General features: G+C 35.9%; 4 protein-coding genes across 5 annotated transcripts; 3 read left to right on the forward strand and 1 right to left on the reverse strand.

Annotated features, from left to right (window-relative positions):
• The first annotated feature begins 214 nt into the window (after positions 1-214).
• LOC133695910 (fe(2+) transport protein 1-like) lies at positions 215-1,913 on the forward strand. Its single transcript, XM_062117884.1, has 3 exons — positions 215-838; positions 1,126-1,275; positions 1,382-1,913. Exons 1-3 carry the CDS (start codon positions 215-217, stop codon positions 1,685-1,687), a joined length of 1,080 nt encoding a protein of 359 aa, XP_061973868.1. The 3' UTR covers positions 1,688-1,913.
• Positions 1,914-9,444: 7,531 nt separating this feature from the next.
• On the forward strand, positions 9,445-10,287 carry LOC133695758 (basic leucine zipper 43). The gene has a single exon (XM_062117700.1). The coding sequence runs from the start codon at positions 9,595-9,597 to the stop codon at positions 10,195-10,197; it is 603 nt and encodes a 200-aa protein (XP_061973684.1). The 5' UTR covers positions 9,445-9,594; the 3' UTR covers positions 10,198-10,287.
• A 3,435-nt stretch (positions 10,288-13,722) lies between these two features.
• LOC133695862 (phytosulfokines 1-like) lies at positions 13,723-14,574 on the reverse strand. The gene is made up of 2 exons (XM_062117830.1): positions 14,135-14,574; positions 13,723-14,038 (listed from the first exon to the last, which is right to left on the reverse strand). Exons 1-2 carry the CDS (start codon positions 14,447-14,449, stop codon positions 13,910-13,912), a joined length of 444 nt encoding a protein of 147 aa, XP_061973814.1. The 5' UTR covers positions 14,450-14,574; the 3' UTR covers positions 13,723-13,909.
• Positions 14,575-17,851: 3,277 nt separating this feature from the next.
• Positions 17,852-23,327, forward strand: LOC133695861 (chaperonin 60 subunit beta 4, chloroplastic-like). Of its 2 annotated transcripts, XM_062117827.1 has the most exons (14): positions 17,852-18,127; positions 18,209-18,334; positions 18,644-18,781; positions 19,036-19,131; positions 19,268-19,510; positions 19,583-19,817; positions 20,164-20,333; positions 20,923-21,000; positions 21,104-21,175; positions 21,259-21,363; positions 21,607-21,699; positions 21,827-21,919; positions 22,427-22,577; positions 22,699-23,327. In XM_062117827.1, exons 1-14 carry the CDS (start codon positions 17,978-17,980, stop codon positions 22,725-22,727), a joined length of 1,779 nt encoding a protein of 592 aa, XP_061973811.1. In that variant the 5' UTR covers positions 17,852-17,977; the 3' UTR covers positions 22,728-23,327. The 2 variants fall into 2 exon arrangements, with proteins under 2 accessions (XP_061973811.1, XP_061973813.1); XM_062117829.1 differs by lacking the exons at positions 21,827-21,919; positions 22,427-22,577; positions 22,699-23,327 and having other exon boundaries at positions 21,525-21,683.
• Positions 23,328-24,680: the final 1,353 nt, after the last annotated feature.

Genomic DNA, 24,680 nt, shown 5'->3' on the forward strand with positions numbered 1-24,680 from the left:
ACGCGCCAGTCACAATTCCCTCCCTCTTTCAAATATACCCAGCTCTACGCCCAATATCACCCACAATGTCTCAGCTATAAATCCAGCTACGGTGCCATAAAGTCAAGGGCACTTGCGTCATTTTATAATTAAAATAAAGGGTTTGAATCCCTACAAACACTTCCTTAAATATCACACTTTAGTTCACTTACTTCAATATTCTCATAACTTCAACATGGCATCCTTCACAGAAAGCAATGCAATCACCATTTCTCTAATCTTGATCCTCTCATTCACATTGCCAGCATCAACATCGGCGCAACAACAATGTGATTCCTCTTCGACAGGAGGATGCCACGACGAGGCCAAATCCTTACAACTAAAGCTAATTGCCATCTTTTCAATCTTGGTTGCTAGTATGATTGGGGTGTGTTTACCATTATTTTCACGTACGATCCCTGCACTCATGCCCGATAGAGATTTATTTGTAGTGATAAAGGCATTTGCTTCAGGTGTTATCCTTGCGACGGGGTACATGCACGTGTTACCGGACTCTTTTAACGACTTGATGTCTGATTGTTTGCCGATAAATCCTTGGAAGAAGTTTCCTTTTACCACTTTTGTTGCCATGCTGTCAGCCTTACTCACTCTCATGATCGATTCTTTCGCGATGAGTTACTACAAGAAGCACGGTTTTGATAGGAAGGGTGGTGGGGTAGACGGTGAGAAAGTGAACAATGGAGAGAGAGGGTTAGGGAATGTTGAAAATGGTGGTGCACATGTTGGACATTGCGATGGATTTAATGGCGGGGCTAATGACAAGGATTCAATGTTGTTGAGGAATCGTGTTGTAGCTCAGGTATGAATACTTACTGTTGTCACGTAAATTATTGTATTAATGATTAGGTTATGTACATTTGATTTTTGTTATCGATTTCTTTGAGGATTAATTGAGTGAAAATATCGAGAAAATTTGGTGCCAACTTCAGATCTCTCATTTGCACAAGCATCGCTGATTAGAGTTCTTTTTTCTCGAAGATATTATGAGCGTGTGCAGAGACTTAAATTGACTACAATGCAATGCAATGTAATTTTCTCTTTCGTTTTTTTTTTTTTACGATGATTTTACATCATGTGCATGTGCAGGTTTTGGAGATCGGCATTGTAGTGCACTCAGTTGTAATTGGTTTATCAATGGGTGCCTCTAACAATCCGTGCACAATCAGGCCGCTCATCGCTGCTCTCTGCTTCCATCAACTCTTTGAAGGAATGGGTCTTGGAGGATGCATATTACAGGTATTTATTTATAGTCACAAATCCTCTAAATTTCTGACCCCGTATACAGTAATGTTCTGGTACTAGTAGGAGAACACTTCTCTAAGAATTGCATTTATGTGATCAGGCTGAATATGGAATGAAGATAAAAGCAATCCTGGTGTTCTTCTTCTCTACAACAACCCCATTTGGAATTGTACTAGGAATTGGTTTGTCAAATGTGTACAGTGAGAGCAGCCCAACAGCTCTAATTGTTGTGGGATTACTGAATGCATCATCTGCTGGATTACTGAATTACATGGCACTGGTGGACCTCTTAGCTGCTGACTTCATGGGGCCTAAACTTCAAGACAGTATGAGGCTTCAGGCATGGTCATTTATTGCTGTTCTACTCGGCGCAGGAGGCATGTCGCTTATGGCAAAATGGGCTTAGCTGATTTGAAGACGTAGGCAGGACTGCTAGGTTGTCATTTTGAACACAGAAAATGTCATTCTGTGTGTTCGTTCTGTGCATATTTATATCCTGGTTGAGTTTTCTGAGTTTCTTGGTTCTGGTTTTTGTTTCTAGTGAAGGAAGCCGGATTAGGTAGTGCAAATAAATTCGTTTGAACAACTATATTTGAAAAGCTGTGAAAATAAAAGTTCACATCATTTCTACTTCTTGGTAAAATCTGTGCTGGTTTTTTCTCTTCTTTTACGATAAGAAAGATTTTATTAATGCAGCAAAGATTAACATACATATTCAAATAGCATCCATACAAATTACTTCTTCCTTAAACAAGATGCACACTGACTGAAGCTAAACGAAACAGAACTTTCAGCAGAGTCTATAGGCTCTCCATCAGAGAAAAAAAAAACATAATTTAAGCGATCATAAATCTGTATCCCAGAAATTGGCTGTTTGCTTCTTCCCAGAAATTAGCTGTTTACTTCTTCCCATATCTTCACCTAGCTGAATTGCAGGCGAACCTTTAGAAATTATTCGTAAGTTACTTATCCATATCAACATCTTAGGGTTGATTTGTTGAAGATAGTAGTTTTAGTCCATTTTTATGCATAAATAAAAAATGTAGAGATCCAATAATCCTGATGCAGAGACAGAAGTTCGTTTTGATGCATTCATTTAGCTCAGGAGCTAGGGTGTAGTTGTTTGGAAGTAGAAATGGATTCAATGGAAGTGATCACGTGTGTTTTGGACCCTTCTGATGCTAGCAATCCGCATCTTGCTCTTATTATTGATATTAGAGCTCTTATCCAAGCCGATTGGCAGTTTAGGCTCAAGCATGTTCTCCGCGAAGGCAACCGATGTGATTACTTTCTAGCTCGCATGGGTTCTGGTCATGATTTTCGTGCTTCAGCAGGGGGGCTCTCCTCCTCCTGGGCTTCCCTCCTCTTTGTTAGCTGATAAGATCTAAGTTGCCTTCCTTTGTCATCAGCGCTGGTGTCTCCTTTTCTATTGTAAGGAAAAAAAAACACAGAGAGAGAGAGAGAGATCCAATAATCCTGAGCCAGAAACAGAAGTTCAGATCACTATAATCATAGTGATCTGAAGCTTGTTTTTCCAAAACCCGAAGGTGGCCGCTAGCCAGACAAAACATAGTGATTTCTCCGTAGTAGATCATAGTAAAGGATGATAAAGAACTAAATCATACTTTAAGGTTTGTCAGTGGCTACCTAAGACCTGCAAGATCAAGGACAGTGTTAAGAATGTAACTTACAGGGCAGTTTCTTTCTGACTTTCAGAGAATGGAAACTGATATGGCCTGATTAGATTAAAGGGCAACCTCAAAATCTCTTTAGTCCCAACTACAGAATCTTGAACAGACTTCAGCAGATGTATGTATTACTACTACCTAATTGGCAATACTCGGTTATAATTTAGTAAATTCCCATAACACTTTGCAATTTTGAAGGGCTATTTTGGAATGGAGTCCTGAAGATCATTATAGTTTTTTCCAGCATTCAAAACATATAAGCACATGTTTACGTTACTCAGTTATAGTTTAGCAAATTCCGGTTTCTGACGGGGTCATTAAAACATTGGTGACCGCACATTGAAAGATCAGAAGAAACCTCTTATTACTGTCATGGAGGATGAACAAATGATAATGTGGTATTGCAAGTGAAAATGCAAACACATTGAAGTTGCTAAATTCAAAAATGACGACGGTAGCAGGCCTCCTAGTGTTTCAAGATGTAATCAAAATCTGCTATGATTGCCACTTATGACCATATATTTCTTTAGCTCTTATGAGTGGCTATGGTTTGCTGTGTGAATGTAGCACTCCTCTGCTCCTCATCTGATGATATTTTTCACAAATTAGGGCCCAGTTTTTCTTGGATTATATTTGCACATTTTGGTCAACACCAAGTATATGAAGAAATGATTCCACAATTCCCCCACTACTTCAATTTTGAGCAAAGAAAATTCTTTTTTTTTATCAAATTTTTACTTGTGTAAACAAGAATACAGTGAAAAAGTTCTGCAAATGACAAAGCACAGCCTGATTTTCTTTTCCCATGTTATACAGATGGGCAAAGGATTCAACTGTCGTAAGTCCAAACTCCACTTAATTATGCCTATCATTTATTTTTTCACAAACTCTTACAAACTTACCATGATTTTATTAGATGACGTGCCATGTCTCTGCCTGTTCCAACAAAAAAAAAAAAGGGAGACCTTTCTCGTCAAATGAGGACAACTTTTTAATTAGACTCGATGGAGCACACCCAGGAAATTAATTTCACAACCAAATAGGCATCATTAAACAGAAGAATAAGTTTAGAACAGATCAAGGAAGATCTTGTGTTTGATAATGCTCGAAAAGAAACTAGTGTAATAAAGTGGCATATCATATATATGGATGATGCCACAACCATGGTTTAGGCCTAGATCCAAGCCCTAACCATAACTCATTTGAAGTGCTGTTTGGAACTCAGGGACATGATGCAATTTAACTTCCTAATGGAGACGCCAAAAAGCTTTGAAGTTGACATGCTTACGCCATGGAAATTGGGTTAGGTTCAAAGATGTTGAAGATTAGTAAAGGCTAAAGCTTCCATAATATTGTGCATTCTCCACATAGTGCCATGTCGAGTATATGGTTATGTATTTCTGTCATTAGCAAATTGGCTAGGGCATGAGTTGGTGGGGGCAAAGAGCAAAGGACTGTAGTTTGAAGAATTCTTAATACACCATTCTTCTCAGGATTCAAATAATATAGCATCTGAGTTGATTATCCCACCATACCAACCTCTTGATTTATGTCCATTCATTTTTTTGAAAGAGATGGCATGAGAGGGAAGTGACCTATCAATTACCAGGAGAAGCTTTGCACGAAATTTGTTTACCAAAGATGTGGTCTTTTGATCATTAATAACAATATTGTTTCTCCAATAGAGATAGAGATTGATCACTATGGCACGTCTACTGGTTGCAAGTTTGGCAACAATGTGACTTCCTGACAGTACCAGGAAGCAGATATGACGGTTGCCAATCCTTTCATCAAGCAAGTATCCAATGATCAAATCAGGTTACTGTCGACAAACTTTTGATCTCTCATCGCTTTGACACATGACGGAACGGAACAGTGGCAATAGCTAGGTAGGAGATAAAGAAGATGTGCTAGCTACATCGAAAAAACATGAATCAGTGACTAAACAATGGCAATTGATCCTTTAGAAACAGCTAAACAGCCTTTGATATCCACATATTATTATTAAAAAAAAAACCCTTTAATATCCACATTGTTAGTGGATTACGACCTTCAGATGATACGTAAGCAGGAACAAAAACATGCGTTCAAATTAGTAAATATTATTCTCAATGCACCATCCACCATCAGTATTATAAAACACAAAGTTATATGCTATGGACAACAATGCTATTGAGAACATTATAAAATATGTATTAGTGTAATGGTTAATTTCTTAAAGAATGTAGAGATCATGAAAAAAATTTAGCCAAGGTAGAAAGACAAATGAGTGGATGATGATGGTCGTGACCTTATCCTCTTTCAACCAATCACTACAAAAATGTGATGACCCCATTTAGAAGAGTTGTGAGGGAAAGAAAGGAAAAAATAAAAGATTTGTTTTAGTGGGGGGGAGTGGAGACAGTGCACACACGGTACAGATGACGGTACAAAAAACTAGCAAGTCCATGATGGGGATCGAAGCCTTGGAAGGTTTGAAAACAGATTTTGATGAGTGGTATCCTGTGGCCTCATGAAATTTTCAGGAGTCTCGTTTCAGGTGGCGACACGTGAACCAGAGATGATTATAGAACTGGGATTTGGAGATTAATTCATCAAATACTGCATGCGTCTTTCAAAAGCAATAAAAAACCATATTTGGTGGCCCAACTTTTAACTTCCATAGTTTCATATTAGGTTCATATTTTATTAATGTATTCATCACCATGTTACAGGTTCATTTGTTGTGAAATTAATATCGAAATCCAGGTTTAAATCTTAATAGTTATCGATTTAAGTATGCAGAAATGAATAGCTAATGGAACTTCAGGTTCTGCAGTATCCCTGCCAGAATCCTGTTTTCAGTATGCGTGTTCCTGTACATGCCATAAAAGTGAGAGTGAGAGGGAAAGATGCGAATGGCCTTTATCGGAGGTGAGTTGACAGACGGTGCGATTTGGTGGGCGAGTGGTGCGCCTGGCACCCACGGTAATATATGGACCCAGTAGGGAACATGATCAGCTGTTTCATTTTTATGCGTTACCCTCCCAAAATTGATGCTTGCTACCATATTGTAGCTGTTAAATCCAGCCCCCCTCCGTACTAGCACTTTAGTCATTTTTATGGTGCTCTCTCTTTCTGTGTCTGCGTTTTATCTATGGCTATATATGAGTTTAGACTAGCATGTATATATGAGGAATATGTAATTGTGGATAAGGAGAACAAGTTGCAGCAGCAATATTGGTTGGTGATGGTATCTTTTTTGTTTTTGTTGTTTTCCTTAAATGGTAGGACCATGAACTAGCCCTTCTCCAACATGTTTAATGATTAATCAAATCAAAGCAACTTCGTGAATTTTATGCCTGATGTGGGTTTGCATCTCCGGATAATTTCTTGGTTTATCATGTAAAATATGATCGGTGGATATCTTGATCATTTCCTAACAAGGCACTTTCCTTACTTTTCCCTGCAGCTTCTACGCAATGACTGCACGGGATATGATAACGTTAACGGTGCAGTCAATGCCATGACAACACATACATATTATAACCAGGCTGGTTAAAAAAAGCTGATTCTGCTAGAGTGATGATCATGAACGTTACAGGTCTAGCCTTGCCACCGCCACCCTGCACTAGTGTTCTGCAGCAAAAATTCAGGTCTAAAAAGTACTGTTGTTATAATTCCCGACGCTTCATGATCTCTTTTCAGAGAGGAAAATCTTACCTAAGAGGGCAGGATTAGTCCTCAGATCTTAGTAAATCGCAGTGCATTTAAATTAACATCATATATTGTACTTCATGAAATTATTGTTGGCTTGGCCTTCACCTTCCACAAATAGCATATTCTAGGTCACTCCCATTTATCGATTGTGACAATAGCATATCTTAGTTTGGTGTCCCTTCTACCACATAACTTGCTGTCGGTCGATCATGTCTTGTCCAACTTATTTCGACAGACTTTACATGGTGTAAATTATTTTCACCCTCCTTGTTCTTTTTCTTTGTAAAAAATGTTCCTTATTTACATATGGAGTGTCTGAAGTCAAGTCCTTCATGGTGAATCGCCAAAAAAAGAAGACAACTTTAGCTTCATTTATGCGGCTATAACCGAAAAATGGCGAATTGACCATGCATCAAAAGCAAGGGACATGGTCAATACAGAACCGTTTTCCCTTCTCTCTGCTTGGACTATACAAGTCATTCTTGCACTAACTACACCCCAGAAAATGACACTGCCATACAGGCCACGATCTGAGGACAGTAACCGGTGGTTCCCATCACAGCCCAGACAGATTAAGTTTTAGCAAGGAAAGATGGATTTGTTTCCTGTTCTGTTTTTCTTACCTTTGTTTCAGCTTTTGTATGCACAACCTTGTATAAATAGCAGGTTACTTTATCTGGCAGGTTGCAAAAGAAAAGTAGGAAAACAAAAAAGTGAGTGCGGAATCCATCACCAAAGCTGGCATAGTATGCACTTTATAACACAACCAATGTTAATAATTAATGAGGGGATGGATTAATAAATCTATTTGCAGCTTAATTTTCAGATCACGGCAATGCATGATGCACGATGACCAATAAGCAGGCAATAAGAGATTTCACAAAGAAACAAATAGGAGGCTGCCATATGATAACCGAACACCAGTTAGGCTTGGCCTTTTGCAGATGAGTTTCATGAAAATTCCTCGTTTAATTAATCATCCCTAACTTTTATTCTCATCTACAAAGAATTTAAGAGTTGAAAGGAGGATGAAGAAAAGTTCCATAGTGGGAGATCGCCTAAACTGAGCATATTTTATTGAATAAATTAAAGAAAAAAGAATGAAATAGAATATTCAGCTCTGTTGATAAAATACCATACAAACGCTTGCGTTTGTAAGTTGCTGCTTCCAAGTTCTGCAAGGACCTTTTTGATCTAATCTTCTTGATAATATAGTCCAAGCTAGTGGGGCTGAAGGGGATGTCGAATGAATGAGGGTGTTTTTTTTTAATTGATAACTTAAATAAAATATAAATATTAAATATTATCAGATTTAACTGTAACTAATTCAAGATATATGTATTTGTATCGTATAAATATAACATTATATATATTGTTATTTTATTTTATTTTATTTTATTTTATATTGAATAGTATTCAGACGAATATCCATATATGTCAAACACTCGATAAATAAAATATATTTTGTTTTATTATATATATATATATAATGAGGTTTTTTTCGTTTTGTTTCATTTTGTTTTGTTTTATCTCAAACTACATGATATATTTGGGATGGATCCACCGACCTGACCTGATAAATCTAGTACCCAAACCTTTAATCCGGCTAGATCCCGAGCCTGGTCTAATAAAATATGGTTTTAATTTTTTTTACACCGGAAAAGAAACCGGGGGAAAGTAGAATGATTTCAAGGAATAATTTGAGGCCATTGACTTCCGCTTCCTTCTTGTCGTGTAGGAAAATGCGAGGTTGAATGTTCAGTGGACATTGTTATAGTTTAATTAGACAACGGACAAACAAGATCGCCGACGCTAAATAGCTTTATAATGGCTTGTGATTAATTTTGCCTCGACAAAGTAAGATCAGTGAAACTTGCAAAGGGTGTTCTTGCCTTGATCAATTCAATAAATAAAAAGCCTTTGGAGAAGAAGATTAGATGAAAAGGATGGGATTAGGTACTTGTTAACTAGATAGATAATTCCTCGTTGATGGACCCTCCCATCCCAAGTTGTAAGTGCTTAATGAGTCATCGAAATAGATTAAAAATGGTTAAACCCAGATCAGCACTATTATTTAAACTTGCCTTTTAAACTGAACTTCTTTGCGTCATAGAGCACAAGGTATTATTATTGGCTGATGGAGTTTGAAGTCCGAAATGGCCCCGGTTTCCGTGGAAAACCTCCCCTGAGATTGACTCCAACATCATCTCTCAGTTTCCATCACTCCTCCTCTGATTCCAAAACATTCCCATTTATCCCCACATCACCTTCTCTGTAGCAAGCATCATATCTCAGCAAAAATATTATTTAAATCAAATTTCTATGATTGCATTATCATGCATGCGTTATAGATCAGTACTTGCATACACACACGAACACACATACATAAATAGCAAGCACGCATCATAAACTAGCATGTGTCAACGTCTTTTCACGAGGTCTAAAGACATCACCCGATCGCCTTTAGGAGAGTGAGCGGGTGTATGTATGCTTTTATATCATGCATACATGCATGAAATCTCAAGGGTTGGTCGAGTGATCAAGAAGGTATACTTCACTCATGAATTTACAAGGATTATTAGATTTTTCTAACACATCAACTATACCAAGAATATATTTTAAAATTATTAAAGAAAGAAACCTTAAATCTTAGTTGACTAGCGAAGTATTCTAATATATCCTTGGCACCGAGAAAAAAATTATGCATACATGAGATAGCATTTATGGTACCATTCACAATAATTGTTTTAATTCTGCTCACGTAAGCTTCTGATACTGTTGATACTTGTTGCTGAAATTGGCCCGCCTCATTAGCCTTTTTTCCTCCTATAAAACCCCTCAAATTCTCATGCTGTTCTTCATTGCCACAATCTCCAGAAACAAGAATACAAAACCTTGAAGTATCATCCTAGCTAGACCTCTAGCCATGCTTCCAGGTGAGCTCACAGGAATTCGCTATCTAACAGCTGATCAAAATCTGGTTCCATTTCCGGCTAATTTCGGCATGATGCAACAAAGCAACATACCATCCTTCCATTTCAACAGGCTCTTAAGCAACTTGCAGAATTCATCCTTACCTCAACCAGTTTATGAATTCGCTCCGCAGTCCTCGAGTCTCAGCAACAACTCAACTTCAGACGAATCCGAGGAACACCAACTGAGCATCATCGACGAAAGGAAGCAGCGGAGAATGATTTCCAATAGAGAGTCCGCCCGTAGGTCAAGGATGAGGAAACAGAAGCACCTAGACGAGCTATGGTCTCAGGTGGTTCGGTTGCGAACTGAGAACCACAATCTGATAGACAAGTTGAGTCATGTGTCTGAGTGTCATGACCGTGTTCTTCAAGAGAATGCAAGGCTCAAACAAGAAGCTTCTGATTTTCGCCAAATGCTTACTGACTTTCAAATTGGCAGTCCTTTCACTACTACTGCTTTAAGGGATCTTGAAGAGGTCCCCTGCAACACGGCCCATCTCAGAGCTGAATCCTCAAACCGATCCATCACTAGTTCCGTGGACTTGCTTCATTGAAAACAAGAGATCTTTTGCCATTTTAATAACTACTTCATGTTCCTTCTGTTGTGATAATTATCAATGAGTATTTGCCTTAACTTTAGCTTATATCTGCTATAACAGCTTTTTAACCATTCCCCTCCTTGGCTTAATTATCACCCCAAGTCCTTAAAACAATCAAATCCCTTTATATAACTTTCTATCAAACTTCTCGCCGCGTATGCATTAATGCAGGCGGCAAAGAAAATTACTACTTGAAAATGATATATCCTAAGGGTCCATTAGGAACATATAAAAGAATAATTATGCTTGAACAACTTTTAATCATGAACTTAAGAGCCCCACCAACCCTTAATAGAGTCCACAAGAAGTACTAATTAATCACAGATGAAATTGACGAAACCAGAAAAGGAGAAAGAAAGAAAAGAAAAGAAAGAAGGAAAAAGGAGAAAGAAACAATGATCTCTGACGTTTCGAGATTTTGTTTCATTCACTATAAGAGGAAGTAAGACTTTTCTCAGGTGGACTAAAAGATGATGAAGAAACAAGAAATTCCTGGAAGTGGTGGACCTTGTCTGAACTGGATCATTCACGCCAAGGCGAAGGGAGGTCCCATAGCTAGGTCAAGTGTTGCTCACGATTGCAGGAGCAAGAAGACAAATGGTTGTGGAGGTGCTGGTGGTAGTGGCTCATCATACAAATAACAACTACTGCTACAAGAAGCAAAAACATTTGAAAGGGCTATCCACTAAAATACCCTCAACCAGCTCAAGTACTATTCTTAGCTTTTTGTGAGGACACCATTGCCCTGCCTAACTTGGTTTGCCTGAGTAGAGTTTTCTCACCAATCCGAGGGCATCATCATAGTGGAGCCTATGTACTTCAGGTGTTGTTTTGCAAACGGTTCCTTTCTGTAATAATGGCATATAAAACTACATTGGCAAGCCTGTCTGTTCCTCGCATATCTTTCTTCTTCTTTTTTGCACACGGATTTGTTCCTACAGATACAGGAATCGAATGAAACATTTACTTGAAAATATATGTGATTTATATTATTTTTTAATATTCTCTTTCAAGTTAAATTTTTAGAGTTCCATGCTATCATTTGCTTTCTAATATAAAACAATATTAAACCATGCATTATATGAAATTTTAGAATTTAATTTATATTATTTTTTAATACTAACACGGATATATGAGGTAATATTAGTGCCCATGATGATTATATAGTTGACTTGAATAAAATGAACCGCATTTTTTTTCACAAAACTTCCATTATGTTGGGTTTTGTTTCAATCCGTAAGAAGTCTGGATGGGCTTTAGCAGATCACCTAAGAGTTCAGAAATTATTATTTTTAATGAATATTTTAGTTTCTGTACTTATTCTGAACTGTCAAAATCTCAGTTTTAATAAACAAGTTAAGAAATCAAATCAATGTGCTTAAACTTCAAAGTTCATGGAAAACCTTGGACTTGTTAATGGGGGGAAGAAATTCAGTCCATATGGCATCACAAGCTTTTTTAAAAATTAGAATGCTCGGCTAAATCAACGTGCTCTTCTTCTTTCTTTCTGTTTTAGAAAGAATTTCAGATTAAAATTGAAAGTGCATGGGTTATATTTGGTGCGCCAAGTAAGACCCGAAAGTTTTAATTTAATAGCTTAAATTTAACCAATAACTTAAATTGTTAAATAAAATCTGAAAGTTTCTCTAAAACCAATCGTTTTAACCCAATAGCTTAAATTGTTAAATGAGATCCTAGAATATAATTTATATTATTCTATAACACACCTCCTCAAATAAAAACTCTTTGAACTTGAAATTTACACAGACTCACATTACCTTGTACTTAATTTTTATTAAATAAATAAAAATGATGAGATTCGAACTCTTGACCGTTTAGCCATTAAAACTCTAATTTTATGTTAAAAAATTATTTCAATCCAATAATTTAAATTATTAAATAAAATCATAATATATAATTTATATTATTTTCTATCAGTCTTAACATCTAAAACCTAACATCTAAAACCTTGTGTTTGTATATTTAATTTATTTTCCTTTCGCTATTTTCCTTTGTGATATCTTTTGCATATATCTTTTGCTCCAGGGCTAATTGATCCATATTGGAACACGATAGGTCAGTAGATATTAAAATTAAAAAAAAATATTTTGAGCATATTGTAGTATGTTTTTTTTTTAACTAAACTTTTTAATATTACATTTTGCAATCTGAATAAAACAGATATTGAAAATCAATTAAATGATATATAATAATAATATAAATATAACTCATTTTTTTCCATTCACGCTAATCCTCTCTTCTCTCTCATGTTTTTCTTTGTCAAACACAAGTCAAAACCCAAACACAAATATAAGGTTTTAGACAAAATCAAACACAAAATCTCTACCTTCTTCTATTTTGTGGCAAACTTTCCTGCGTTTTCTATTGGGATTATTTGAAATTTGAGTCTCTTGAATGCTTAGCTGTCCGTGAAAAAGTCAAGTTGCAGGTCAAAAGGTGGGCAATTGAATACTAGTAGGATTAAATTTTTATTGGCAGAGCGAGAGATTGTGATTTCGTCTCTTTGATTGTGGTTCAAAAGGTTAAGAAAGAAAATAAAGAGAGTTTTCATTGTTGCAAAAATAAAGAGAGAGCAATTCTTTATCATCTAAGATATCAAAAGGTAGGAGGGAAAGCACTTTAGCACCTATAATTTTTACACTATTCCACTTCAGATCATTTTGTTTAGCAATTTCCAATGCCAGGCTCATAGTGTCCATTCTGTTTCATGCTTACACGAACCAATATGGGGTCCTTGCTACAGTTGCACCTCCTGCCACCTCTTTCTCCATAAAAATATGTCGAGCTGCCACGAGAAATAAAGCGGCACATTCATCTTCATCCACTGGCAAAGCCACTATCTCATTATATCGGGAAATGCATTTGTGTTTTGTGTTTTCTTTACGGAAGGATTCAGATGGGTTTTGGTTGTGTTTTCGTGTATGATTCGTGGTCCAAACTGACCGGATTTTGGGTTCAAACTAAGGCAGATCAAGGCTGTGAAATTGACTGGCATTTGAGTCAAAAAAAGGTCTGATTTCTAATTCCATTTAAGGTTAAATTGCCCAGAAAGAACGAAGGTTTTGGCAGAGATGTGATGCTGGCAACTGTGGAGAGTAGATACTAGATAGGGATAAAATAGTCAAAGAGATGGAGAATCTGTTGGAGGTGATGGGGAAAGGTTGTTGCGCAGAAGAAAGGGAGAGATACGATGGAGATGATGGTTCCCTATGTAAAAAGATGGGAGAGAAGCGCTAATTTATTTTTTTCTTCAAGTTTTTCGATGATATTTTTATTATTTCTAGTGTATGCTTTCTAGTTAGTATTTCGAATATAGTAACTAATTAATTTTTCAAATAGATATACCAGTGGGAATGTTATTTTAGTCATTGATATATATATATATGTATATATATATATATATATAAATGTTATTTAATGGGGTACCAAATAAGTGGCAAACAACAACAGGTGCCCAGATGCATAAATCATTATACTAATGCCATTTTATTGTAGAACAGTGGAAGGCGTATCACAGGAAGAGAATCTGTAACGATGAAATCTGATCGATATAAAAACTGAGTGTTCATGCTCTAGCCATTGAATGATAAAATAAAACTAATTAGTACAGAAATACCACTGGTAAAAAAGAGAGGGGGGGAAAGGGTCATGGTCCACTTATATCTTGTGTGTAGATATAGTCTGTATGATCAGCCATGGACCGTCTAATCAAACACTCTTCTTCACTTTCTAACCCAGAGCATGAGTACCCTTCATCATTGATGCTTGACTCCCCCTGCATGAACAGAAACAAGATCATTAGCTCGCAATCTTGCATCGTGATAAATAACTTAATTTTTCTTTCGGGAGACGACTAGAAATACAAGCTCACAGGTGATGATCCCGCAGGAATGTGTGAGGATGTTTCCGGCGGTGTGGATTCTGGCCTGGTGGAGGCTGAAATAGACCTGGATTTTGCACCTGAGAATAAAAGAAACAGTACCATCATTAAGAAAGTGAGCTTCCTTGGCATTTTTGTGATTAAGGCAGGAAGAGCTAGTGGAGATAAATGGAAGGCGATGGAAAGGTTTGCTACCTTATATAATTGAGGCGGTGTATCGAGAAGTGAGACCGACTTGGGATGGAGAGTAAGGGGAAGGCTCCTCCATAAATGAGCATTGAAATCATGCCACCAAAAGTCAAACATTACATCGCCAGTGCCCACTTGGGGTCAATGATTTCTATTTCTTTCTTCCTGGGAAACACCACCATTTAGAGACATCGTCGAGAACTGTTTTCCCTCTCGTCCTTTTGCCTTTTCCATGTCGATGATGCAGTCAAGGAGTTGTGCTACGTGTGATAAGAAGCTAGCTAGCTGTCCTTGCTGGTGTTTGATAAGGATCTTGCATGTGATAGACACCTACCGATCTCGGGCTCAGGATGGGAATTTATTGGCAACCTTTCATGATTTAGCTACTCTTGTAGTTTTTTAGAACTCGATTACGGTAATTTTAATTCAACATGCCGATAAGCCTGTGGCTCGATTAGCAGTAGGATCATTCTCCTCCTATCCTCTTCTTTGTAACAAAAAAATAAATAAAAAATAAATTGAATTAAACATAAATGAGAAAAGGCACACCAAATTAGGTGGATAATTTGGGCAATCGTAATGTAAAATGTAAATTAATAGATAAATGACACAAAACAAAAGGTTTTGGTAAAATATCTTTTTTTTTAGGATGTCGAAGTTACTAACCACAATATTTAACTAAATTCTTACAAACTGGTCAACCGCATCACAATAATCAATTAAACCAGCAGACAGATTACAATCGTCATTAAAATTTTATTAATTATAAAGATTGATTTAACATTAACAATAAAATTTGTATTAAGCTGATGATGGTCTTTTTAGACAAGATCGAAACACGTGTGTGTAATCCTTTTAACTTTGTTATCTCAAATGAATCTGACGTTTTATATGATATCTTCTACGTAAATATCACTTATATTCAAATGGTTGCACACATTGTAACTGAGCAAATATAGAGTTCGACCGTTAGACTTAGTATTCAACCGAATGTGCAACATGTCATTATTTAAATGTATTAACCAAATTATTTTTACTATTAATTTTTTTTTAATTTTCAAATCAGACCCTCTTGGAATGTGTTTATGGCTTAGTGCCAAGTCTATAAATAACAAAACTATACCCATGAGCATCTTCTAATTCACGAACATGAAATATGATTTCATCATCATCATCATCATTTAACAGCAAATGATTTCTTTCATTTTTGCATACAACATACCTAGATTGTCATTTAACAATAAAATGCTTCTACCATTGTATGTGATTTTACTATTCACGTCATGAACAATAACATCATGTGATTACACAACGTAAACATGTTATGAGATATTTTGTAAAAAAAATAAAACAATTTGGATTTTGGTCAATTATACATAATTTTAACTAAATTATATTACTCCCATCCTAATTGGCAAAATTCATATCAAATTTCTAACATTTAACGTTAAAGTAAATTCACTAAAAATTAAACAGAATTCATGAAACGAAATCTAATTAATCCTTTTATGCTCAATTACGTTAAATCAAACCTAAATTCATAGCAAATTATTAAATTAATATAATTCAAAGAAAACACTAAATTCATCAACTTATCAACAATTCAATGGAGCATGTAATTCATTATAATTCTACTACATTCATGATCTCTTGCATTAAATCATCAAGTATAGTTGATTACATTATTAATTGATTCCAACAATACATAAAATCCATAATTCGACAATCTAATAGTAATTAAACACAACATATAATTAATTTATTGTATTTTCATATTCAACTATATCAAAAACATTCATAGTTTACGATATTTTTAACTAATCTAACATCAATTCAACAAATTCTAAAGTCACCGTATACTTTATATTCAACTCGAATAATCATTTTATTTCAACCAAACCAAATACAAATTCATAGCAACGTAGAATGTTTACCTTGCTTGTAGGACTAGAAAACAGACTAGGGCAATGGGGACAACAAATGTAATGGTAGATTTTTAACATAAAAACATTCAAGGATGCTTAGAGACTAGGATATGTTTAATTTTTTTAATTGTGTCAAGGGAAAAAATATAAGTGTTTATTGGGTTATTTTAGAGAGAAATCGAGGGCATTGGTCGGTTTTTAAAGAGAGATGAAATGCTTGTGTGTGTTGTTTTTTTGTGTGTTCTTCTATTTTAATTAATGTTGTATTTTCGAAACACGATATATTAAGTTGTCACGTTTAAGAAGTGTAATGCTTAAACATGTCGCCCTTTCTAATAGTGACATTTACTAAATGTTTAGCTCTTGAAACGTGATATAGTCAAAGTGTGTTGTTTTACTAATTTTTTTTAAACAATGTTATTATGTAAAAATTTTAAATTTATCGTTCTAATTTTTTTTAAAAACCAAACTGGGTCAATTGATAATTAGCATCTAATTTTCGTGAATTTCATGCATCACGTGTCTAGCTCACATCTCCACATGTGATAAGTTTCGAATAAGTAAAATATCAATAAAAAAAAGCACAAAAATGAAACATCGGGGGATCCAATTTTTCCTGTCAGGAAATTGACTTCATATAATTTATAAAATTGACAACCGTTATTAATTGGCCTGTTTTAATTTTTTTTTTCTTAATCATGGAAAAAACTGATAAAAACACGAAACATTAGCACAAAAACATGACTTTTTTTTTTTTGACAGTGCTAGAATTCGGGCTGGCTATATCTAGAATTGTGTGAAAGTTTCCATGCAGTTCATTGAACTAGATGTCATCACGCTTGGCAATGCGAAACACTATAATAGGAAGAAGAGGTAATTGGCATTTAAATAGCAGAAAACAAGAGAGGGCTTCAAAAAGGCAAACATGAAGCATCTTGAACATTAATTAACAAAGATCGTGCTTCATTTAATTTGCTTATCGATCGAGGCTCTTTGACTTTTATTTTCACGTTGACTTTAGATAGCTAGATTGATTACAATTCCCATCAGATTCTACTGCTATTTCTCTAGATACACTAATCAACTCTACTGTAATTAAGATCGAAATTCGAATCCCATTACAATAAGCTGACGGCTGTATAATTTGGCAAGAACATGCGTGGAAACTAGAGAGGAAAGCTAATGTGTATGTCGACCACAACGCACCAATTAATTATTAAGAAGTGTTTAAGGAGTCTAATTATCATCCCTTCTCGTAGAAAAAGGGATGTGGTAGTTATTGCCTTTCAAGAGTGAAATTTACTAATATAACCTTTTTATAATTTTGTTTATATATTTCAAACAAATAAAAAGGGATAAGGTGAGCAAAACCCATGGAAATTACAAGGGTCCTCAACTCTCAATAATCGAGGGCAGATTTTTTCATGAGCTGGATTGGGATTTTGTGGGCCTTAGAGGCCTTGGGACGGACACTTGTATTTATGTCCTTCGAGTCTCTTTTTAATCTATGGATTTGGCCCATTGGTTATCACTTGAATTTCGAAATGTTTTGTTCCTGCTCCAAACACAGATATAAAAAAGTAAAACGGAAAGATTCTTGAAATAGCGCCAAAATCCACTCCAAGATATTTTTTTTCTCCCCCTTATCCCTCAAATAGCGAAGGAGCTGATATCCCAAAGAAACAAAACCGAACAGTTATTTGCTGGTGGTGCATTAACCATGGCATGCTCGCCATCTCTAATCTCTGCAATATCTCTCACTAACCCAACAAGGCTCAAGAGGGTCTCCTCTCCTTCTATGTTAAGCCCGAAAGCCATGGCCAAGGAAATTTACTTCAACCATGATGGTTCAACCACGAAGAAACTTCTGGTTTGCAATTCAAGACACTACGGAACCTTCCCTTTTCAAATTGAGTTTTGCCTTCGATGATGATTGGTTCGTGCTGTGCAGGCAGGGGTGGAGATGGTGTCGGAGTTATTAGGAGTGACTTTAGGACCGAAAGGAAGGAATGTGGTGTTGCAGAACAAGTATGGACCTCCCAAGATTGTTAATGATGGAGAAACTGTCCTCAAAGAGGTACTATTTACTGCAATTGCACACATATTGCCTTTTATTTTCTATATTTTGGCACAACTTCCATTCAAACTCCATGTAGAAATCAACAGCTTTTGTGATGTATCTATTTTCCATTACAGAAGCAGACTTGAATGTATCATTGTCTACAGTTTTGATATGGGTTCATGATATTTCAAATGCAACAAATTACAATTCTGTGTTTCAAATGCTTCTTCTATGCCTTTTCTTATGATAATGGATCATTATTAATTCCTTGGTATTATTATGTTCCTAGTTAACTGCTTCTTCTATGCCTGGATTAATATTTAGATTGAACTGGAGGATCCCTTGGAGAATGTTGGAGTAAAATTGGTGAGGCAAGCTGGTGCGAAAACAAATAACCTTGCTGGTGATGGTTCGACAACATCTGTGGTTCTTGCTCATGGTTTAATCGCTGAGGGTCAAAAGGTAACAACTACTTCACACAAGACAAGTGGAGCGTCTCGTGCAATGAAGTTTCAGATTTTGATAATTGAAGGCCTAGAACATGCTATTCCACTGTGGCTGAGAGTTTGTTATCTTGGAAAAAAAAATTAGTTGGCTGTTGGCATACGCTTGTCATTTATTTCACGAAGTGGATTCTAGCATTCATTTTGAATATCCTTAAATTCTTTATGAAAAGTTCTGAAAAATTTCTGCATTAAAGATTACACTGATTCCAGGTGATTGCATCTGGCATGAATCCTGTTCAAATTGCTCGTGGGATTGTGAAAACCTCGGAAGCTCTTGTATCTGAACTCAAATTGATGTCGAGGGAGGTCAGTAACACAGCTTTTCTTCTTCAATTTCGCTTGAAATAATTAATATCCAGGATAAGAGGAAGCAAAAAGCTTGTGTGAAGAGCAAAATGTATTTCTGTAGGAAAAGCAATCATACTTAAGAAACATAATGCAGGTTGAGAACGATGAGCTTGCAGATGTTGCTGCAGTTAGCGCAGGGAATGATTATACAGTGGGAAACATGATATCCGATGCAATTCAACAAGTGGGAAGAAGGGGAGTAGTCACAATTGAGAAAGGAAGGTGTACTGAGAACATCCTAGAAATTGTAGAAGGAATGCAATTCGATCGTGGATATTTGTCTCCTTACTTCGTAACTGATCGGCAAAGAATGGTAGTGGAGTTCCACAACTGCAAGGTAGGAAACTTTATACGGTCTGTCATGCTCTTCCATGAAATTATCAGAAAGTGAGAGATTTTTTGGATGCAGCTACTCTTGGTTGACAAAAAAATACAGAATGCAAAGGAGGTGTTCAAAATATTGGATAATGCAGTTAAAGAGATGTACCCAATTGTAATAGTTGCAGAGGATGTGGACCAGGAAGCTCTGGCTCCAATCATTAGGAACAAACTCAAGGGTCTATTGAAGGGAGTTGCTATTAAAGCTCCTGCCTTTGGTGAACGGAAGAGCCACTACTTGGATGACATCGCTATCTTGACAGGAGGTAGAAGATTATGTTCTCCTGTTTTTTTTTTGTTTTTTTCCTAAACTTTGTGCATCAATTCTGGCTGTTATTTATTGCATTGTTAAGTAAGTTGTCCGATTCTACCACCAGGGTTTTATGTCCGAGCTTCTAGGTTTATAAGGATAAAGGCAAGCATCTCATATATATTTTGTCCTTTTGAGTTGGGAGTCATTGAGGCAATCTTCATTCCTCTATGAGATGCCAAATGAATGTTAATTCTAATTCCATTTCCCTGTGAAACATAAGTGAATGCAAAGGAAATGTAACACACATGTATATAACTTTGGTTTCATGGATGCATTCAAGATGATTCCATGTTTTGCAGGCACTGTAATTAGAGATGATATGGGGCTGAAGCTAGAAAAGGCTGGGAAGGAGGTGTTGGGCACTGCTACTAAGGTGGTGATAACAAAAGATTCTACGTTGATAGTAACTGATGGGAGCACTCGAGAAGCTGTGGAGAAAAGGGTTTCTCAGATATGTAGTCTTGTTGAGGTGCATCTGCTCTTCACAATGTAATCCCTTCCATTATAGCATTCTCATTTCTTTCCAAGTTCCATAGTAGCATCCATTGCATGATCATCAGTGACAGTCAACTTGTACACACATTGAGTCAAATCTGTTATTCCTTTGGCCTTATAATTAGGATGATAAATGCTAGAAAAACTTTTCCACGTTGAACAGATATTCTTAGTACAAAGTTATCTTAGTTTTGGCTTATGCAGATTATCAATCCCATCATCAATCCAATCACTCTTTACAAAAAATAGGAAACCTTTTTCAGTCTTTTGATCCGTGCTTTAATCTCTCCTATGTGAGCAATTAATAGAAAGTTAATTCCTTTCAGCAACAAGAATGTTTTCCTTCGCAGAACAACATAAGTTTCTATGTTTCGGTGAAAAATCTCACTGAGTAATCAAGAGTAGGTGAAAAAATGGAATATCACAGTTTGACTATAACCTAAGACATGCATAATCCAGTTTCGAAGTTAAGGTTCCTAAAATTTTGAGAATACTTGCCACGTGGTAAAAAAATTTCCTGACAATGACGACCACCATGGAACCATTGTCCCTCGTGTTTGCAGAACACTGAAGAAAAATTTCAAAAGAAAATATTGAATGAAAGAATAGCAAGGTTATCTGGAGGGATTGCTATTCTGCAGGTAATCAAGTGCTCTGTAGTGATCAGCAACTTCTCATCTTGAAGATGTGATCGTCTCGCGTATGAAACTCCTCATTGTTCTTTTGTTATCGATTGATTTACAGGTAGGAGCACAGACACAAGTCGAGTTGAAGGACAAACTGCTGAGAATTGAGGATGCTTTAAATGCAACCAAGGTAAATTGTTGTTTTAATTCATCGATCTTTCAGGTGGTCTTTTGTTAATTATAGATAATAAGCTGCTTGCTTGTATGTTGCAGGCAGCAATTGAGGAAGGTGTAGTAGTTGGAGGTGGTTGTAGCCTTTTGAGGCTATCAACTAAGGTGGATGGTATTAAAGAACTTTTGGATAATGAAGAGCAGAAGGCATGTTTTCTTTCAAATGATTTTCTGTAATTCTTTTATTTAATTCCATTCAAAGAGCGTGGATAGTATGATAAGACTTGGAAAAGTTTGTCTGATCAATGTGAAATTCAACACCTACAATTTATATATATGCTGTAATATCTTGTCGTGTCTCATTTCAGATGGTACAAAATATTTCACCACGGATGTCAGCTCTTTCAACTGCTCACTAAAGTTAAGTGATCTTAAGTTAATTTCATGCAGATTGGAGCTGAGATCTTCAAAAGAGCTTTGAGCTATCCTGCACGATTAATAGCTAAGAATGCAGGTGTAAATGGAAATGTCGTCATAAACCAGGTCTTTGCGTGTTGATTCTTCACTGTGCTTTAAGATTATAAGAAGTTGAAATTTGAAAATCTGTGCTTCTGAATTCTTTTTAATCATTATAACAACAATTTGGTTCCAAAACTTGTGAACTTTTTAGGTTTTGTCAAATACTGATGTAAGATATGGATACAATGCTGCAACAGACACGTACGAGGATTTGATAGCTGCTGGAATTATAGATCCCACAAAGGTATTTCAATGATATGATCACGTGAATCATCCAAAAAAATGCACCTTGCTTATGACATATCCATTTTGGGTGACGAACATGGATAAGAAATTGCAACCACTACAAGAGAAAAAGGGCTTAATTTGCGACTGAATATGCAGGCCACTATGCTCTAAAGTGATGTCGCATAGTAAATAGGTATCGATGCCAGTACCTAGATAATATGTTCAAAGCAGCGCATTCAATAATTGGATGTGATTTAGTTAACAGGAAAGTATAACTGCTGAATGATATGAGTACTGGCAGATCCCACCAGAAAAGAAGAAAACTAGTGTATCTCGACTGTTGGTGTGCCAACTTTGGCTGAAGATTTATTTCTGCAACAGCTGTCTTCCCACATTTCCATTTCTTTGTTCTGTTAGAACTACCGCTTTTCTTTTCTTTTTTTGGACCATTTACTTTGCAGTTGATAACATATATTCAAGATGTCAAAATTTTCATTAATTTCAATCAATGAATTGAAAGCAGGTGGTTAGATGTTGTTTGGAGCATGCAACATCGGTGGCCAAGACATTCCTGACATCCGATGCTGTCGTAGTTGACATCAAGGAATCGGATCCCCTCCCAATGAGGAAACGAATGCCACCAGTAGCCCCTCCTCCTATGCCAAAATCCCCAGGTAAGTCTATCTACCTCATACAAATAGATACAAACTAGCGAATGCATATACGAGCATCGATGCTCCATTTATCTCCAGAAGCTTATCTGATCATGGTAAATTCTAATGAATCGTGAATCAGGTGTTGGACCAGTTGGCGTATACTTGTAGTCTGGTAACTTCAGTTTTAAATACATGCCGATTACTCCGTTTTTTATCTTTGAAATCTTGGATCATTTGAGGAAGAGAAGGAATCGGCAACGGTTATTACGTAGAAGGGGCACAACCAAACTTTCCAAGTTATCCTATAAAATGGTGTTGAATATTTAACAAAGATTAGCCAGAACCCAGTAGCTGTATGGAGTATAATTTTTTTTCATGAAGCATGCCTGGTTGCATTTAAAGAACAAGGTGTCGCCTCCTTAAATTTAGTTCAAGAGGAAATGCACTCCGTCCACAGAGTGATTTATTAAGATAAGGTGGTCGTGCAGTTTAACTCACTTCTGAAAAGAAATGACTCAAGAAGCTTGTTAGAGAGAGATGGGAAAAACAACGGGCAAGAGAGAAATGGCCACTGTTACATGATTCGCATCCAATGATCCGGACATAGTAGCTCCTTGTCACTTGCTGTGAGCTTTGCAGTATTTGCTCTGAATATTGTACATGCATTGTAGAAAGCCTTCTGTGCTCGTGATTTGAATATATATAATTCTGCTCGGCATCATTGCTTTTTAAAGGATGTTAATGAATTTGGTGGAGTTATTTTTTAAAGTATTTTTTAGATGGATTTATATTAAAATAATTTTTTTATTTTTTAAAAATAATTTTTAATATTAACACATCAAAATAATCTAAAAATAAAAAAAAATAATTTAACATAAAAAAAACACTTTTAAAACATAAAATAAATGTGATTATATAATGTTAAAATTATAGTTGAATTGCTCAAAAATCATTCAAAATTTGAAAATTAGCTCATATACTCTTAGTTTCATTTTAAACTTTTCTATATTTAATATATTTGAAAAGTCCTTCGCCTAGCAAACTAATAAAATAAATTAAATAATTTTGAAAGGTATAGCTCAACTAGTTAGGTTTTAAATTTGTTTTCTAAAAGTTACTGGTTCGAGTTCCATAAATTTCAGGGTTACTAGAGGCTTACATGATTTTTAATTTCGGGACCCGTAAGATTAGTTAAGGTATGCATAAATTAGCCCGAACACCCACATTAATAATAAAAAAATTAAATATCATCAACCTCAACAATAAAAAGTAAAAAATTAAATAATTGGGTTAAAGGTTAAAGAAGTTGAGGGTATCGAATAATGTCATTAGCTTTATATGCAAAATATGAAGAGTACAAAAGGTCAAAAGTGAAAGTATAGAAACTAATTTTCAGACAATTTTAAATTAAAATTAAAAGAAAAAGAAAAACTATGGCAGTTTAACCCAAAACTATCGCTAACAAATAACAAAAGGTAGCACAAAAACATTTGTAACTCGAAAGTTTGATCATGTGAACTTAAAAATTTATGATCAAAATGTGCTGGAAATTCCTTAGGAGAGAGAGAGAGAGGCAGTTGGATGGAGTTTGCGTGACCACAAATTTGATTAAAGAAAATGGATGGAGATGTTAACGAGCCCTAGGAAATCCTGGATTGCACGGAGGACAGAGACATTATTACTGTGGATGAGGAGGAGACCTGGTGCACATACCGATACCAAGAAAATGTATCCCAAGAAGATAAATCTTGCAGGTTTCATTGGTTTCATCGCCTCCATATCCATATCCTGATATTGTCTTTCAATCCTTTGGAATTTTACCTTTCCTGTTCAGATAAATCCTGCCAGGGGGCCACAGTCGATTCTGTAGTTCATAATTTTATGACAGGTGGATACAGTTAGTTTTTCCTTTATTATGAAAAGTGATGCTATCTTGTAACTTTAGTTCCTTCAAAGAGATTTTCTTGAGATGTCTGAGTTTTTTTCTTGAACTAAAGAAACCCACATCAGATTTCTCTCATTTTTATTGGGTTTATTTCCTTTTTATATGAAAAAGGAGTAGACAAAAACTAGTAAAGACAGGGAAGAAGAAGATGGTGCTGTTGGCGGGGTTAAGGATAA

This window comes from Populus nigra, chromosome 6 (genome assembly GCF_951802175.1).
Source record: "Populus nigra chromosome 6, ddPopNigr1.1, whole genome shotgun sequence".
NCBI classification, from domain to species: domain Eukaryota; kingdom Viridiplantae; phylum Streptophyta; class Magnoliopsida; order Malpighiales; family Salicaceae; genus Populus; species Populus nigra.

Bases quoted from the DNA above. Each gene is read 5' to 3' on its own strand.
- LOC133695910 (XM_062117884.1), top strand. From the start codon at position 215: ATGGCATCCTTCACAGAAAGCAATGCAATCACCATTTCTCTAATCTTG. The intron at 839-1,125 runs GTATGAATACTT...GTGCATGTGCAG, and splicing joins GGAATCGTGTTGTAGCTCAG to GTTTTGGAGATCGGCATTGT. The intron at 1,276-1,381 runs GTATTTATTTAT...TTATGTGATCAG, and splicing joins TTGGAGGATGCATATTACAG to GCTGAATATGGAATGAAGAT.
- LOC133695758 (XM_062117700.1), top strand. From the start codon at position 9,595: ATGCTTCCAGGTGAGCTCACAGGAATTCGCTATCTAACAGCTGATCAA.
- LOC133695862 (XM_062117830.1), bottom strand. From the start codon at position 14,449: ATGTTTGACTTTTGGTGGCATGATTTCAATGCTCATTTATGGAGGAGC. The intron at 14,039-14,134 runs GTGAGCTTGTAT...CTGTTCATGCAG, and splicing joins TTCCTGCGGGATCATCACCT to GGGGAGTCAAGCATCAATGA.
- LOC133695861 (XM_062117827.1), top strand. From the start codon at position 17,978: ATGGCATGCTCGCCATCTCTAATCTCTGCAATATCTCTCACTAACCCA. The intron at 18,782-19,035 runs GTAACAACTACT...CACTGATTCCAG, and splicing joins TAATCGCTGAGGGTCAAAAG to GTGATTGCATCTGGCATGAA. The intron at 19,132-19,267 runs GTCAGTAACACA...AACATAATGCAG, and splicing joins TCAAATTGATGTCGAGGGAG to GTTGAGAACGATGAGCTTGC.